This window comes from Oreochromis niloticus, linkage group LG20 (genome assembly GCF_001858045.2).
Source record: "Oreochromis niloticus isolate F11D_XX linkage group LG20, O_niloticus_UMD_NMBU, whole genome shotgun sequence".
Taxonomy (NCBI): domain Eukaryota; kingdom Metazoa; phylum Chordata; class Actinopteri; order Cichliformes; family Cichlidae; genus Oreochromis; species Oreochromis niloticus.
The window spans coordinates 21,021,131-21,037,817 of NC_031984.2; the positions used below are offsets into that span (position 1 = coordinate 21,021,131).

The window sequence follows — 16,687 nt, forward strand, 5'->3', positions numbered from 1 at the left end:
CATGAAACCATTAAATGTCATTATTATAGACACTAAGTGAATATCTGTGGTAAGTTTAACAGTTTTCAGGGTTTTAGGCACATTTCTGCACATAGCTTGGTCCAGAATGAAAAGCCTAAAGCAAAAAGCCTGAGTGAGGTGGACATTCTCATCATGGTCTCCAAGGCCTCCTTTGTGACTTGCCATTTTCTGTCCCTCTCCTCTTTGTTGCTCTTTCCTGGGTCCTCACCCTTCAAACTCCATGGACCTGTAGGTTAAGGAAGACCTTCAGTTGATGCCGGATCATTGAAATAACTGTATTTGTGAAGCTGCCTCTGTTTGCTTGTATGTTTGCTCTGTTTTAATCTGTGAGTTTAACTAAGCTCTTTTCTCTTCTGTGCAGAAACCTAAAAGAAATCTGAGAGACTTCTGAGAGAGAGAGAGAGAATCCTGTGGAGAACAGGAATTGTAAACCCAGGCGATTTCACTAACTGGAAACCTTTTCCCTCGAGCTTTGTGAAACACTGCTGTAAACAAACCTGCAACTTCAGAGAACTTCAGGTTTCTGTTTCCTCATCAATTTAAGAAACATCTTGCGGCTTAAAAGAGATATATAAATGAATGTCATCTGCAGAGCTGTAAACATTCTCAGAGCTTCTCTGTGGACAGATCCCCAGTCTTCCCCAAGAGTTGAAGATGATTTTCACTGGGAGCAACCAGATTGAACAGGATTAGAAATGAGTACATCAGAGAGACAGCTCAGCGGTTTGGAGACCAAGTTAGAGATGCAAGCCTGAGATGCTCTGGATATGTGCAGAAGAGGGAAAATTGATATACTGGACAAAGAATGCCAAATATGAGGCTGTCAGGTATGGAGGAAAAGAGAAATATAACAGAGAAGATTCATGGATATAGTGAAGGACATGAAAGACAGTTGTTTGACACAGGAGGCGGTTAGGGATGGGAAAGATGCAGGCAGATGATCCACTGTGGAGACCACCTTAAGTAAGCAATGGAAAGAAGATGACTCATGCATGAGAACTGACTTTAACATCATAAGTTCATGTTAATTTCTTTTTCTCAAATGTGTGGATTTGCTGCTGTGCAATCTGCATTTTTTCTAATACTTTGAGGTCTTAACTCTTTGCTTTGATCATTGGGAAACTTTAACAGGTGTAAAAGCAGTCTACTTACCCCTTGTGTGTCCCATCACTTGGAATTCACATATATTTAGAGAAGGGTGACCAAAATTGTCAGACTTCAATTAATCTTTAGGAAATGAAAAATAATAATTAAAAAAAAAACACTTGTGAGGTTTAGTTTGTTTATTTTTATTTGTTTTTCACCTGTTGTACATGTAGTGGAAAATGATTCTTTGCAAAAACTGACAATGCTGAAAAAGCCTGGAGGTTGTGTTCTTTTGCAGGAAAAAATTAATGCTTTCTGAATTAGGGTCATGATCAAATTTTAATGCTTTTTAAATCTTGCTTGAGTCAATAACTACTAGACTGCAGTACTCTAAACCTTCATTCGTGTAACTTAAAGTAACACATGGGTTGACACACTGAATCAAAACATTGATTTGAGGGGAAATGTACATCTTTCACACGCATACAATGCCACCTGAAATAACTCTCACGTTATTTAATCTTTTAAATTGCCTTTTGAAGTACTAACCTAAAACAATAAAGGAAACAGGAGGCAAATGTATATACAATGAAGTGTCAATTCCATGTGTATGTAGCAGAAATACAGCTGATCTGTAAACCTGGACCTGCATTTTAGCTGAGCCATATGTTCCAGTAACAGTTGAGGTCTTCCTTGAATGCAAGGTAAATTTGGGGTGGTATGCACGCACAAATTAACTGATCCGCTGTACGAAAACCACTAAAGATCCTGCCACATATCATTTTGGGGTGGAATAAGACACCACATGCATGTCTTTGTACCAGATCACTTGATTCTACAAATGGTATGTGATCTGCTCTGTGATCTTTGAGAGTGACATCATAATGAAATGGCTACAACCCTGCTTCTTAAACAAACTGACATAATAAATTCTAGGAAAGCTAATGTGGAATGCTTAAAATCACTTTTTTTTTCAAGCCTGTTTTAAAACAGCACTTTTAAAGCTAATACTCCAATACAATAGTAATACTGGGAAAATGTCGGTAGCTGTGATCATATGTCTGTCCATACCTGCTGTGAAAACATCCATTCTACACTGATCATACTGTAGGTAAGCAGGGGGCTTCTTTCGTTCTAAATTGTTTAGTTAGTAGGGAAGTTATGTCTGTGTCGAGGCCTTTGTCGTTCTTCAGAATGTCATTTAACCAAATACAACCGAAGCCCCCTTTCTGTGAAACAACGTTACTCCCTCGTTATTTGATTCAAGCTTTTGAAAACAAATTACAGAATTACAGGAAGTGTTTTACATGATCTGGGTCTGAGGTGATTCCGAGGAGATTGCAAGCATATTATGGAGCCAATAAAATTCTAAAATTATCAGCATTTTGTGAGCATTTGACATCTTCGCAAATCAGTCTCACAGAGGATGTCTAGTTTCATAAACACAAACACACACACACACACACACACACACACACACACACACACACACACACTGGACCTCATACGGGTATTCTGGAATTGATACATGATTACGTTCACATACTCACTGATATATCACAGCAGGGCTGTTGTACAGTGAATGACCAGCAGATGTCAGTATTTCCAAATGAGCTGTTGAATGGGGCTTTGTGTGATCTGCATTTTGGCGAAGCAATTGGCCGGAAAGATAAGACTTATTCACAAGTCTTTATCACAGCATCACTAATACTGTAGTTAGTGTAATGACACCCGATTACAGAAGAAGCAAGGTGAATGAATGTGAAACACATAGTCACATCAGACTACAGCAAAACAAATGCAAAAACAAAACAAAACAAAGATCACGTGAATGTTTCCACGATGACAAGAAGAAAAGGTTGTTCAGTGATCACTCGGGAGATCCGGGAGTGCTTTTCTACTATTATTTAGTTCATAAGCAGATTTGGTAAGTCAAACTTTGTTTCATTTTTTCTCTCTAGGGGTTTATTCATCTCATATACCTGTTTTTAAGAAGCTCTCGTGTAGCTTTGGGTTTATGTCCAGGCTCAGTGGGCTTTATAAAAGATCCCTTTCTTGTATTTTAAGTGATTTCATGTTTGTATGCCAGCTTTACTCACAGGAGTGTTCCGAGATTAATTTATCAAACCAACGAATTGTGCAAAAAATTGTATAAATAGTTTTGTATATTAGAATAATTACATGTCCTACTGATACAGTGCTTAACACATTTATTAGACCAGCAGTCATTAAAAACAAGAAAGCACAAATATTTTTTTAAATCTGTCAAAAACTTGTCAAAGTCAAAGTCATGGAAATGAATTCATGTTTTTATACCCATTTTGGCCTGCACACTGGACCAGTCTGAGAATTCAGAAATTAATCAGACATAACATTCAATCACTAAAACTATTTTTTTTTCTAAAGCAAATTAAATACCTTCTTTAATATTTGTTTCTACTTTTTTGTCAAATAGTAAATGTGAAAATTTGTGGATAACAAAAATAATGATATTTTATGAGGAGCTTATGCATGCTAGTAGATGAAATAGGTACTGGACACTTTTTTGCTGTGAATAAAATCTTATTAGAGTTTCTACCAAATCTGAAAATGTCCACACGGTGTCAGAGAGCAGAACTGAACTGAGATTTTTTGTTTTAAGTAAAAGAAGGAAAAACATCATCCTCTTTCCTTGTAAACGTGCAGCTCAAGACCAAAGTAGGCTGCAGCATTGTCCCCTGTAGTGATAGCACTAATCTAATGCATTTGAAAAAAAATCATAATATCACAAGATTTAGCATCTCTTTTTTCTAATTCATAAAGAGGTTAATGGTTGTGTGTCTCTGTCATGGTTAGTCTATACCATAAATTAACTGCTCTGACATTCATTTGTAACTGCACCAAGACCACTGTCTCAAAAAGCCCCTTTTCCATTAGTAACTAATGAGATCGACTCGCCACAGTTTGCCACAGTTTTCAGGGTTTTCCAGGTCACAGTACCTGGTACTTGGTACTAAATGGTGCCTGCTTGGCCGGGCTTCGAAGTGAGCAGGTACTAAATGTGATGTAGTCAGACTGCATGCTACCAACTGATATATCTATATGTATATATACATATATATAGATATATGTATATATATGTATATATATATAAGCTGACTGCACTCCACGAGCGTCTGGCAGCGCAAATGAACCAGCTGCTAGTTGACGAGAGACACTCGAGAGACAATGGCTAACCGAAGGTCGGACGGTCCTGATCCCCAAGGACCCCAAGAAGGGACCGGTCCCATCCAACTACTGACCAATAACCTGCCTCAGAGTAAAAGCGAAAGATGGCGATGTGCATAAAGACATTGTCCGTGGCACAAAAAATGCTGAATATCACAATCATATTTTTGAGAAGGTCGATGTGGTCTTCCTCTGCTGTAAAGAGTCTGCGACTCTGCTTCAAGGTTCGTTATCTTGTGCATTCACAGATGCTTTTCTTGATATCTTGGTTGTAACACGTGGTTATTGGAGTTACTGTTGCTTTCCTTTCAGCTTGAAGCAGTCTGGCTGAATCACACACACACACACACACACACACACACACACACACACACACACACACACACACACACACGATGTAATAAATGGTGCATCAGAAGTGAACCAGTTCGGTCAGTCTCCTTGTGTCTTTGTCTGTGCAGTAAAATAAAATAAAGCTACCAGCATGTGTTTCATGTAGTTGGTTTTATTTTAATATTGTAACCATATAAAAAAGCAATAGTACATTTTGTGTTTTGCATGTCTCCCATTATAATTATAATCCAGATTTTAGTCATGCAACTTAATGAGCTGCTAAAGCGATCACATTCTTGTGTAAATGCATAAATTATGAGACAAACGTTCACTGTTGGATACGAGGTGAAAGCATTTTCATATTTCTTTTCCAGTGATATACCTTGACTCTCCATATATGCAGACACATAACACAGTCAAAAAAAGAATCAGCCACAGAATTGTTGTGCCACAGACGTGTCCAGCAACAGTTCCCAAAGCCTCGTGAGGAGCACGTCTTTGTGCCTTCCAGCTGTTGCACAGACAACTTCCTCTTCTTTCCTCTTTAGGAGGAGCCTTCAATCCTGCAGCAAGAGTTCAAAACTAAAACTGTCCCAAAGTGCTGAGAATTAGCGAGCATCACAATGAAGATGAAGTTTTCCATTGCTTTTATCCTTTTAATAGGTATGGGGAAAAAAATGCTATTCCACTTTTTTCCAGTGTTTGTGAAGTTGTATTGACAACTGTTTGTTTTCCAGATATCTGTCATCTAAAAGGCCAGGAGAGGATTAAAGAGTTCGAGCACATTTTCCTGAGACTCTCCTTTCCTTCATTTTACAACAGCTACAACAAGGCTTGCTGTAAACTGTATCCGGGAGGCTGCTACAGGCTGATGGACAGTTCAGGATATACCTGTGAACTTTTGAAAGGAAGAGTGACCAAAATTGAAAAAGATGGCTGGATTGAATTTAGAATATCAAATGTGCAATTTGTAGATGGAGGCTTTTACAGGTGTGTCGTGCTGGGAACCCCAACTCACATCTACAGGGACTATTATGTAGAAGTGTCTGGTGAGTATTCTTATAAACCTTTTGGCAGGATGCTCTAAATGCATTTCGTGCAACAGCTGTCATTACTGTCATTGTTTATTAGCTGTATTTAAGAATGATTTTTATTGGACTTTGTTATTTTTGAAATTTGCAGAAGTTTCAGATCACTTCAGCCATTCACAGCCTCCAATCACAGGGACCACCAAAGCCCCCGGCACATCCACAGCACTCCCAGAGTCCACTAGACCTGCTTTAGCAGAGGACCACAGTGACAGCAACAGGTGGTCACTCCGCACATTGCTCATTTTTGTTCCTGCTCACTGGTCAAATTGTTCCTGTGTCTGAAACATGAATAGTTTTTTCATTTTTGTGCCCTGCTCCTCTTCAGAGTCTCCTGGAGTTTTAGTTTGCCGCTGGCTGTCATTGTGGCAATTACAGTGATGATGTTCATCAGTTCAGTGATTGGTGTTGTTTGCTGCAGAGTCAGGACAAAATCCAAACCGCTAGGTAAGCAGTCCCCTGAAAACTGCTGTCGCAAAGCTCAGACTGTCTGCCAAAGTTTATGATCAAATATATTCTTTTTTTCCTTTTATAAAATGGGTAAATGATGTGAAGTTCTGTTGTTTTTCTTTGTAGACAAATATGGAGAAACTCACTGTGACTCACTGAACCAAGAAGCTTCGGTAGGTGCTAAACAGGGAACATGCAGTCGCTGTGACTCACTATCATGTTAAATGGGAGACATGTTTGTGCTTTAAACTTCCTCTAAAACACTGTCTCTTGGCAAAATGTGTCTCTACTAGGAAACGAGCGGCATAGTCTACACAGTGGTGGACTTCAAGGCTCTGCAGAAGCCCGAAGAAGTGTATGCAAATGTGGGGATGCACAAAGCACGAACAGGAGCTGCTGATGAAGAGCATGCTGGGATGGTGGAATACTCCATACTGGCAATCCAACCGTGAATTTGAATTACAGATTTTAATGTCTGATCCACTTTAATTCTTTTGTCAATGTTTTGTTGGAAAGTTTTTATGTATATGTCAGTTAACTGCGAAAATACTAGAAGATGTTTAACGATCAGGCAGAGACTGATCACTTCTACTTTGTTTTGATTCTTTTGTATCCCAAAACTTGAATGGACTGTAAAATCTGATATCTGATAATGTTTATAATAATGAGCTTTTAATGGAGAAATATTGACAGCATGAGAAATGAAATTAAAACAGTTAACTCTGTCTCTGCAATAAATGTGTTTTGTCTGTGTTTGAGACTTCCCTATTCTCATGTTCACAGGTTGAGATAGCAGCAGAGTTGTGAAATCGTGTCATCAGGTTATCATCTGTTCTATCACCGTTTGTCCTTATCAGCTTCTTCAGTGTCAGTGGCAACCTGCCCTTTTTTCTTCTGAGAGCTGTTCGGTCATTTTTTTTCTAAGCCTGTTGTCCTTACCACAAAAAGTGGAAACTTTTAGATCCTTTGTAAAAGGTCGAATGTATAAATGAACACACTGGACTGATTCTTGTTCCTGTGACATTTCAGCACAACACAGAAACACTTTATTCTACTGATGTGCGATAATAGTAGATAGCCATACAAGTCCAGTTGACACAGACACATACATACACACACAGAGAGAAATGCTTTGCGTTGCTATAATCTGTTTAATGTAAAGGCAGCTACAACATGTCCACATGCACGTTTTCCACAAACTCCTGTTTGCATGAACTCTCCCATGCCATTAAAATACATGCTTGGAGTATTTATGAAATTACTGATTTCATTACGCTGACTTGGCCAGACCAATGTTCTGGGTCTGGGCATTAAAGACGGCATAGTATTCCCGGATGAAAACATCTCCCAAGATCCAGAGCTGCATGGTGCCACCCTGACCAAAGCCAGTCATACAACCAGAGGAGCTCTGTGGACAGGGGAGAAAGAAAAGATAAATTTCTTCAAATCTTTATTATTTTATTGTATTATTTGGTGCTGCGTTTGGCAGGATGGTCTTACTGACCTGAGAAACATAGGCAGATGCAGGGACTGTGAAGGCGTTTCCATTGAGAGTGAAAGTGACATCAGGCATGCTCGGGATGTTCTGGCAGTTCACTATAGCCTGTCAGAAGAACAAAGTGAGAGAACATGAGGCAGAAGAAAATCTGTTTATTGGTATTTTACAGTTTTCCAACTAAAGCAACTATCCGAATCCCACTTAATTATTTTTATTTCAAAGTTCTGACGTCAGAGTCTTAAATGTCTGTTTACTCTGGGTTCAGAAAAAGGGGAAAATTTGTGTCACGATGGTATGACTCACATCTCCTGACTGGTCGGTTGAGGCTCCAACCCAGCTATTCAGATTGTTGATGTCAGTGGTTGGGCCAACAATCAGGGAGGTGCCAGTGTCGATGATGGCCTGGCACCCGCCAGAGCAGGCTACAGTCTGTCCGTTGATGGTAACACTGTGAAGAGGAAAGTTGAATTACAGTCAAGCCAAGAAGTTTTATAACCATGTGATTTTTTGTGTCTGATATGAAGGTATAAGCAAAGATGTTGGCTATGAAGTCAACAGCTTTTGGATGACTTATTGGTACCTGTCCATGTTGATCTGCCAGTAGGTGGCAGAAGACAGAGGGATCCAGGTGATTGTTCCGGTGTAGTGGGTGCTGTCAGTACCACCAAAGACCACCTCACTGCCCTGTTCACTATTGCTAAGATGTCACACACACACACACACACACACACACACACACACACACACACACACACACACACACACACACACACACACACACACATCATATCATAAATTCACAAAATATACTCCAAAAAAACCCCAAAAAGATTTTCCAGCCAACTGAATTCCATTTTATTTCAGTACCCGCTCAGGTAGACTGAGAAAATGGGCTCTGACACCAGCCCCTCAGTGATCATGGTGTTAAAAACTGGTACAACATTGTCAGAGGCAATGCTCTGGAAGGCCAGTCCTAAGATCCCATCAGCCTGCATGTAAGTCATGAAAGAAGCTTCTGTCTGGCTCAATCCAAACACCTGGTTGGCCACAGAGATGCCGCCCACCTGGACATGCAAGACAGCTGTCACTCACAGTTCAGCAAACCACAGAGACATGCCCATCTGAAGTCTAAATAGACTATGATTTTTGTTCCACAGGTTTTGGTTACCTCAACAGTGTCGCTGCCCAGAAACCCAGTCATGCTGCCAGTCCCGTACTGGATGGACAGAGACTGGTTACCCCACTGGAAGGTGGATGACTGAGATGGGTTGAATTGGTTGTGGTTCTCTGAAGAGGAATGAATTTTTAAGTTGTGCAATTTTATACAACTTGGATGTCTTGGATGGCAATGAGTGTTGTTCTACTGGTAAAATTACAACTAGAACAAGATAAAAAGAATTTACTACCAAAGTAAACCAATTCATTATGTAGAGAATCAGAGTTGCAAGTGCAAATAGTGCAAAAATCTCAAGTCAGTATGATAATCAAACTGTGCTGCTCTGTTATTATTGCTAAATGACTTCTAATGCTCGAAGTATTCCAGTGTTGCTGCTGGTCAAAGTTCATCTTGGCTTGAATATAAATTTCGCATCACAAGTTAAGTGCATTTTTTCTGTTGGAAAAAAGTTTCAAAATAGATAAAACTCATGAATGAAAAAGAGCCTAAAATGAAAATAAAAGGATATTTTTGAACAGTATCTAATAGCGGAAGTACACATTTTTGTATGTTCAAAGCAAAGTGGCCAGGTTGAACCCTGTTGTCTGAGCTTCAGTAGTCATCATAGTGGCACTCACCACAGGCTGTACTGTTGCAATACACTGAAGGGACCCACAAGTTGGAGGAACCGGTGTCAAAAATGACAGAGAAGGACTGAGGAGGGGTTCCAATGGAGATCGTACCATAGTAAGACAACTAGAGGGACAGATAAAGAAGGCACATGTACACAGGTGCAGATAAAGATTTAAAAAGATAATTCTGAAAAAGTAAAGTAGGGTATGTTTTCAACAACATGAACAAAATCTAAAGCTTTTTACTAATCTGGGCTTACGTCAGCGTCATTGGTCATGGACTCAGTGCCACTGCTGTAGAACTTGGCTGCTGGGTTGTATGGGTGAGTCTTCCTGTACTCCTCCCACAACCCTTTCTCTTTGAGGGTTTGCCTGGCAGATTTTCCCTTAATCAGGGGCATCCTACATGTAGCAACGTGAGCAGAAAATCAAGCAATGAGCAAGTCAGGCCTGAAATTTACAGCTGGAGAAATGTCTGTGCAATATTTAGGTGAGCAGGAGTACCTTTAGATTTCCTCGTAGGAACACGGAGAGTTTTACAATTTTTTATGTACTTAATGTCAAGTACATAAAACAAATAAAGAAACAACCAACCAGGTCAGACTTACTTATGGAGACATTCAGCGAAGGCCACGAGGGCAGCCAAAACGACGAGCCACTTCATCATGTTGCTCTTTACAGGTAGACTCAGATGAGTGAACGTCCAGTTGCTGAGGCCAGCCCTTATATACAACTAATCAAGGTTGTATCTGAAATGCCCTTTCCTATAAGCTGATATGAAAGTTTTCAGATGGTGATAAGAAGCATATGATTTGGAAAACAGACTCTTATCTAGGAGCAAATATCCCATTAAGCTTGTGAGCACTGAAAGTATTTAGGAAGATTGTCAAAGGAGTTTGCAAAGAAAAGCGTCTGGACTTCTTTAAGTTGCTTGAAGACGTTTCACCTCTCATCCGAGAAGCTTCTTCAGTTCTAAGGTCAAATGGCCGAGAGTCCCAGATTTAAACCCAGTGGGAGTATCCCCCCAAAGAGGGACAAAGGACCCCCTGGTGATCCTCTAATCACATGAGCCAAAGTGTGAAAGCGGGTGTGGGACCTAATCAGCCAGGGTTTCGGTTGAGCTCATTGTGAAACCTGGCCCCACCTTGTCCCTACATTGGAGAGACCAAACAGCCACTTCACAAGCGCATGGCACAACATAGAAGAGCCACCTCCACAGGACAAGACTCAGCAGTCCATCTGCATCTTAAGGACAAAGGACACTCTTTCGAGGATGCCAATGTTCACATTTTGGACAGAGAGGACAGATGGTTTGAAAGAGGAGTGAAAGAGGCCATCTATGTCCACTGTGAGCGACCATCTTTGAACAGAGGCGGTGGTTTACGACACCAACTGTCTGCCATCTATAATCCAGTTTTGAGTTCCCTCCCCAGACGCCTTAATGCCCACTCACATCCTGGGCCATCTGACCTCAGGAATTCACATGACAAGGTGGGGCCAGGTTTCACAATGAGCTCACCCGAAACCCTGGCTGATTAGGTCCCACACCCGCTTTCACACTTTGGCTCATGTGATTAGAGGATCACCAGGGGGTCCTTTGTCCCTCTTTGGGGGGATACTCCCACTGGGTTTAAATCTGGGACTCTCGGCCATTTGACCTTAGAACTGAAGAAGCTTCTCGGATGAGAGGTGAAACGTCTTCAAGCAACTTAAAGAAGTCCAGACGCTTTTCTTTGCAAACTCCTTTGACAGTGACCTTTATCCTTAAGATGCAGATGGACTGCTGAGTCTTGTCCTGTGGAAGTGGCTCTTCTATGTTGTGCCATGCGCTTGTGAAGTGTTGGCACTTCACAAGGCACAACAACATTTGCATCTTAAGGATAAAGGTCACTCTATCCTTAGGTCACGCCTTAACGCCCACTCACATCCTGGGCCATCTGACCTCAGGAATTCACATGACAAGGTGGGGCCAGGTTTCACAATGAGCTCACCCGAAACCCTGGCTGATTAGGTCCCACACCCGCTTTCACACCTTGGCTCATGTGATTAGAGGATCACCAGGGGGTCCTTTGCCCCTTTTGGGGGGGATACTCCCACTGGGTTTAAATCTGGGACTCTCGGCCATTTGACCTTAGAACTGAAGAAGCTTCTCGGATGAGAGGTGAAACGTCTTCAAGCAACTTAAAGAAGTCCAGACGCTTTTCTTTGCAAACTCCTTTGACTACGATGACCTGGATGACTGAGAACCTTCACAGACATATTTAGGAAGATTGTAAAAAAACAACAACTTTTGTATCAACTAAAAGTTGTAACTCTAAAAGTCAAACTTGAATTTACAGGGTATCTGTTGAAAATGACAACTAACTTCCAAAAGATTGACTTTATTATTCGTCACATCATTTAAATACACTGTAAGTGTTAAACAGATACACCAATGTGTTTAATGTGTTGGTGTGCAGATCAGGAGATATGATGTCCAGACCTTCTATTTAACACCAATATGTAAACTTTCCTCAAGGTTTCCGAAGATGTGAGCTTGAATTACTTGGAAAGCTTTATCTGATAACAATAAAACAAAGGTAGGACAAGCAAAGATGTAATCATGTGTAAGTGTGAGCCGTGAATTACAGAAGCTTGTTTCCACCAATTTATTTATTTGCTTATTTTGCCATACATAAGCCAAAATGCTCATTATTATCTCAAAAGTTTGACTTAATAAACTGAAATTAGGGTTAGGTTTAAGATTTAGACTCTGAATAACAAACACTTTTTCTCAATTTTCATAAGCTCACTGAAAAACAATAGATTACGCTGCAGTAACATTTAACAAATTGGTAGCATAAAGTATTCACACCCATTAGAAGTAGCAATTGTAGTACTCCAATCAAAACATACTCAGTTACAGTTAGCAAAATGTAATCCTACATTAAACAAATGACCTAAGTGGCTAGTATTTGAATTTATTCTGGTTTATTATTATTTGCTGTCCATTTATGTGTAAGTGGTGTTTTATGCTGTAGCTAAGGTTGCAGCTCTTTATATACTGTAACAGTGGACTGTATTTGATGAGGATTATAAATGTTTTTTACATGATAGCATGACCTAAAAAGTAAGTAGTTACAGTGGATGTCAAATAAATATAAGTAAAAAGGACAATATTTTACACAGATGCAGTGGAGCATAAATATAAAGAACAGGTAGAGTAAGTAAAGGACAGCACAAGTACCTCACAGCTGCAGGGTAATACCGGAGTACAGGTACTCCCAGTCCATAGCATCTCTGGTGATCTATACTACTTTTTCCCTTAATGTTTTCCTGTTATTAATTTTTTTGTTGTTAAAGCTTTTAAAGGCCATGTGTCAGGTCGAGATTTCACACTGGACACGATCATTTCAATTTAAGACAGAAGAAAAAAAGAACTACTAACGATCTAAACATGAGGGAATTTCACCTTGACTCACGTATGCACTAATCAAATATATTGCACAAGGTCAGTTTGCTTGTGAAAGTATTTGCACTAAGATTCTGTTTTTGAACGTTATCAGACCATGATTAAAACCAGTTGATATTTCCATTCCATACCGAACATAATGTTTTATGTAACAATATTAACTGAGCCCTCTATAAAGCACAACTTTATGTATATGTTTATTGACAGTAATACTCGAACACGTCTCATGATAAATTAATATAAAATGAGCATGAAAGAAACAGCAGATGTGCTAAAAGTTCACAAATAACTCTCGGGGTAACATTTGGCTTGTTAAATTAAAGATGTCTCATGTTTATTGTAGCTCTTGTTGGTTACACTTCCCTGTTTCTTTTTATGTGCTTGTTGTGTGCATCAGTAGAACCCATACATTTTAGTGCATAGAGTACACAAATAAAGAATAAAGTCACTGAAGAAAATTTTGATCCGCAGGCTGTTTGGATTTCCACTCTGTTTTCTGTTGTGCTTGCATCATTCTGGGCGTTTACTCGTCTGTTAAAAGTCCATGTTTTTGAAGTCCTCAGTACACCTGTACTTGCTGTCAGCATACCTGGTGCACACCAAGTGGGGGAGACAGGGGCAGGTGTGATGTTGCCTTTTCCCTGGATAGGGTACCTGGAAGTGTGAAAAAGGGAAAAAGGAAGGTGGCTTTGGGGTAATCTGACAGCTTAAATCCTTTATGAGCTGACAACTGGAACTGCAGGCCCTAAAGCTTCTCTTAATCGGTCTGAGTTTCAGAGATGGATGTGGTGTTAGTAGAAGTAATCGTCGCCTGTTCCAGATAATCAAAGAGATATATGGCTCAGATCTGCTGGGTAGAATCAATACCCCTGCACTTATCAGCAGCTTTTCTGAGGCTTCAGCCAGCCTGACAGCCTTGATACAATCAGAATTTCTTAAAACAGGAAAGAAGGATAAAAGTGTGTGTGCCTATGTGTGCATATGTGTGTGTAACACTGGAAGATTATTATAACTGACGTCACATTTATCCCCACCTTGTGGCTAAAGGGGTGGCACTCATCCCCTTCCACACCTCTTGGGACACACATCCTCAGACCCCTCAGCCATAGACTGACAGCACAGCAAAGGCCAAAACCACACTGCACATCTCTCTCACAAGCCTGCAGGAAAGATAGAAAGACAAGGTGGCAGAGGTCCAGACAAAAAGTAATAAAAACAATTCTATTGTTGCCAGTAAATCTGTTTCATCTTCTTATATGGCAATAGATATAGAGTTTATCTTTTCATATACATAATTTTTACTTATTGTAATAGAGATACCCTCCCATGTTTGGACAGCGAAATCCATTTTATTTATTGCCTGTCATCTCCCTAACCCATTTACAAATGAATAGCATTCAGGGGGCTGAGATAATTTCCTCTGATTTTTCCAGTTAACTTAAAGCGGGGGAGGATATGATCTGTCATTAGTCATTTGTAATGAAATTTAACAATATTATCCAGAGAAGTGATCTGTTCAGTTTTCATGCACACAAAAAAACACAAGTTAAAATAAGTTAAAATATATATATATATATATATAAGTATATATATGTATGCATATATACATATATATATATATATGTGTGTATATATACTTCAGTTCAGTGCCCCATTCCACTTTCCATTTGGAAAGTGGAATGGCGCACTAGTATATTCAAATAATTTTTGTAAAAAACCATATATATACATACATATATATATATATATATATATATATATATATATATATACATATATATATGGTTTTTTACAAGTTGTATGTTGCAGAACAAAAAAAAAGATTTTCTGATAATGAAAATATAATGATAGAAACAGACATTTTAAATATTTTTATTGATTTTTTAAAAATGTTTTGAATATACTAGTGCCCCATTCCACTTTCCATTTGGAAATTGGAATGGGGCACTGAACTGAAGTAACAGTTACAGTTATAATAGACACAATGTAAAATGCACTTTCAGTATGACAACACACAGATTGATGAGTTGATTAAAATACTTCTCTAGTCTGATAAATCAAAAACCTTAACATTGAGTTGTTCCATTAGAAATTCCATCTTACCCCTGTGATAACGGCTCCTCTGCACCAGCTCCCAACGGACAACAGGAGGAAGGACAGCAGCACCTCCCTGAAACCCATGACAGCAACAGGAGAACTGGACTCTCTCAGCACCCCCAGCACCACACAACAACTGTGAACTGTCTCTGTGGCACGTCAAGCTGGTTCCCCGACTCTTCAGCCACTCCTCAACGTTTACACAACTCCTTAGAGAGGGCAGCCTCCCTTTCTCCTTCTCTTTATCCACCTGTGACCCCCCCACCCAACACTCTCCCCTCCCTCTCTTCTTTCCTCCCTCATGCCAGAAAAATCCCCCTTACACCCCTTCTGTCTGTCTACTCAGAAGCTCTGTCATCTCACCTATCCAGATGACAGCTTATGAAGACTCACTTTAGGGTTCAACTACATCGTCTCTGGACCGGGGCTGTAAGAGTTTCCACCAAGCTAACAAAAACAAAAGGACCAATTCAGTAGTTGATGAAATTTATACAAACTAAAATAAATGTGACACGTCTGTGGAAGAAAGGGCACAATCCTGAGCTATTTGTCAATCAGAAGTGATCAAGACAAAACAAATAAAAATCAAAGCCATCTAATGAGTTTACTGACATTACCACATTACTGACTTGTGGGTTGGTCTTCTGGTAAAACACAGAAACAGGAACGTGATATTTCTTATTTATCACATTACTGTATGGTGTGTGTCATGATGCTATGTGTTTTAAAGAGGTTTAAATTAATGATTAAAACCTCTCACCACGCCTCACTGAGACGTCTTACGAAGCTACAGTGCCACTAAAGCGATACGAGAATAGGAATAATGAGTCTTAATGTCTCTGAATTATGGTAGTCATGATCGCAGTGATACATCAACTCTGAGTCAGGGTCTATTTCAGATCCAGCTCATTTGCAGATTTACTGCAGCTCTAATGTATAGGTCACGAATAACTGGATTTATACCAACCTCTGGTTGTACAAGATTAAAGTGTGTGTGTGTGTGTGTGTGTGTGTGTGTGTGTGTGTGTGTGTGTGTGTGTGTAGGCCTGTTCTGCTATCTTTGGAGGACAAATTTTAATTCCAGTGAGAATTCAGTAAAGGTTAGGGTGACTGGCTTTGCTGTGACGGCGAAGGTTAGGGCAATGGGCTTAAGGATTTAGTGTTTTATTGACTGTCCTCACGAAGATAGCAGGAGTTACTGTGTGTATGTGATGTGTACGTGATACATAAGCATACATATGTGGCATATAAAGCAGGCTGAAAATTGTTCCATATGCACAGACTTATACTTGTACATGCGTGTGTGAGTACGTGACTGCTTGGACAGTGATGAGCAGCTGGTTGTCAGAGAAAACGGGCAGGCTGTGATTTAAGTTGCGAAAAGAGAAATACGAGCGAGAGAAGACGAGAGCCAAAGACAGAAAAAAATTAGAGGGAAGGAGGGAGGGGGAGAGCACCCCTTGGGTTACTCAGCAGGACATTACCCTGCTGCTGCGCAGGTGATGGATTCCTCCAATGCAGTGGCCATATAATTACATTCACCCATTTTTGCCCTGTCAGCAGGAGCACTGAAGCCAAGCCATCCTGGGACAGGCAGCAGAAATCATGTGGAGGTGTGCCCAGAGGCCTCACACTAACTTCTAAAGAAATTACATTAACAAAATCTGC

At 40.0% G+C, this 16,687-nt stretch overlaps 3 protein-coding genes across 3 annotated transcripts; 1 reads left to right on the plus strand and 2 right to left on the minus strand.

Annotated features, from left to right (window-relative positions):
- The first annotated feature begins 5,206 nt into the window (after positions 1 to 5,206).
- On the plus strand, positions 5,207 to 7,083 carry LOC109196188 (uncharacterized). The gene is made up of 6 exons (XM_019349602.2): positions 5,207 to 5,310; positions 5,385 to 5,696; positions 5,830 to 5,956; positions 6,064 to 6,182; positions 6,312 to 6,358; positions 6,479 to 7,083. Exons 1-6 carry the CDS (start codon positions 5,271 to 5,273, stop codon positions 6,635 to 6,637), a joined length of 804 nt encoding a protein of 267 aa, XP_019205147.1. The 5' UTR covers positions 5,207 to 5,270; the 3' UTR covers positions 6,638 to 7,083.
- Positions 7,084 to 7,191: 108 nt separating this feature from the next.
- On the minus strand, positions 7,192 to 10,229 carry pepsin (pepsin A). The gene is made up of 9 exons (XM_003444825.5): positions 10,080 to 10,229; positions 9,732 to 9,873; positions 9,478 to 9,595; positions 8,852 to 8,970; positions 8,551 to 8,747; positions 8,264 to 8,380; positions 7,987 to 8,131; positions 7,690 to 7,788; positions 7,192 to 7,593 (listed from the first exon to the last, which is right to left on the minus strand). Exons 1-9 carry the CDS (start codon positions 10,136 to 10,138, stop codon positions 7,456 to 7,458), a joined length of 1,134 nt encoding a protein of 377 aa, XP_003444873.1. The 5' UTR covers positions 10,139 to 10,229; the 3' UTR covers positions 7,192 to 7,455.
- Positions 10,139 to 15,207, minus strand: prok1 (prokineticin 1). The gene is made up of 4 exons (XM_003444931.4): positions 15,026 to 15,207; positions 13,957 to 14,082; positions 12,698 to 13,576; positions 10,139 to 10,242 (listed from the first exon to the last, which is right to left on the minus strand). The coding sequence occupies exons 1-3, from the start codon at positions 15,101 to 15,103 to the stop codon at positions 13,457 to 13,459; spliced, it is 324 nt and encodes a 107-aa protein (XP_003444979.1). The 5' UTR covers positions 15,104 to 15,207; the 3' UTR covers positions 10,139 to 10,242; positions 12,698 to 13,456.
- Positions 15,208 to 16,687: the final 1,480 nt, after the last annotated feature.

Coding starts and splice junctions, on each gene's coding strand:
- LOC109196188 (XM_019349602.2), top strand. CDS start 5,271: ATGAAGATGAAGTTTTCCATTGCTTTTATCCTTTTAATAG. Junction 5,311..5,384: donor TGCTTTTATCCTTTTAATAG/GTATGGGGAAAA, acceptor TTTGTTTTCCAG/ATATCTGTCATCTAAAAGGC. Junction 6,359..6,478: donor CACTGAACCAAGAAGCTTCG/GTAGGTGCTAAA, acceptor TGTCTCTACTAG/GAAACGAGCGGCATAGTCTA.
- pepsin (XM_003444825.5), bottom strand. CDS start 10,138: ATGATGAAGTGGCTCGTCGTTTTGGCTGCCCTCGTGGCCTTCGCTGAA. Junction 9,596..9,731: donor CCATGACCAATGACGCTGAC/GTAAGCCCAGAT, acceptor CTGTCCCTCTAG/TTGTCTTACTATGGTACGAT. Junction 8,971..9,477: donor TTGCAACAGTACAGCCTGTG/GTGAGTGCCACT, acceptor ATTCCTCTTCAG/AGAACCACAACCAATTCAAC.
- prok1 (XM_003444931.4), bottom strand. CDS start 15,103: ATGGGTTTCAGGGAGGTGCTGCTGTCCTTCCTCCTGTTGTCCGTTGGG. Junction 14,083..15,025: donor GAGGAGCCGTTATCACAGGG/GTAAGATGGAAT, acceptor TCTTTCCTGCAG/GCTTGTGAGAGAGATGTGCA. Junction 13,577..13,956: donor GCCACCCCTTTAGCCACAAG/GTGGGGATAAAT, acceptor TCACACTTCCAG/GTACCCTATCCAGGGAAAAG.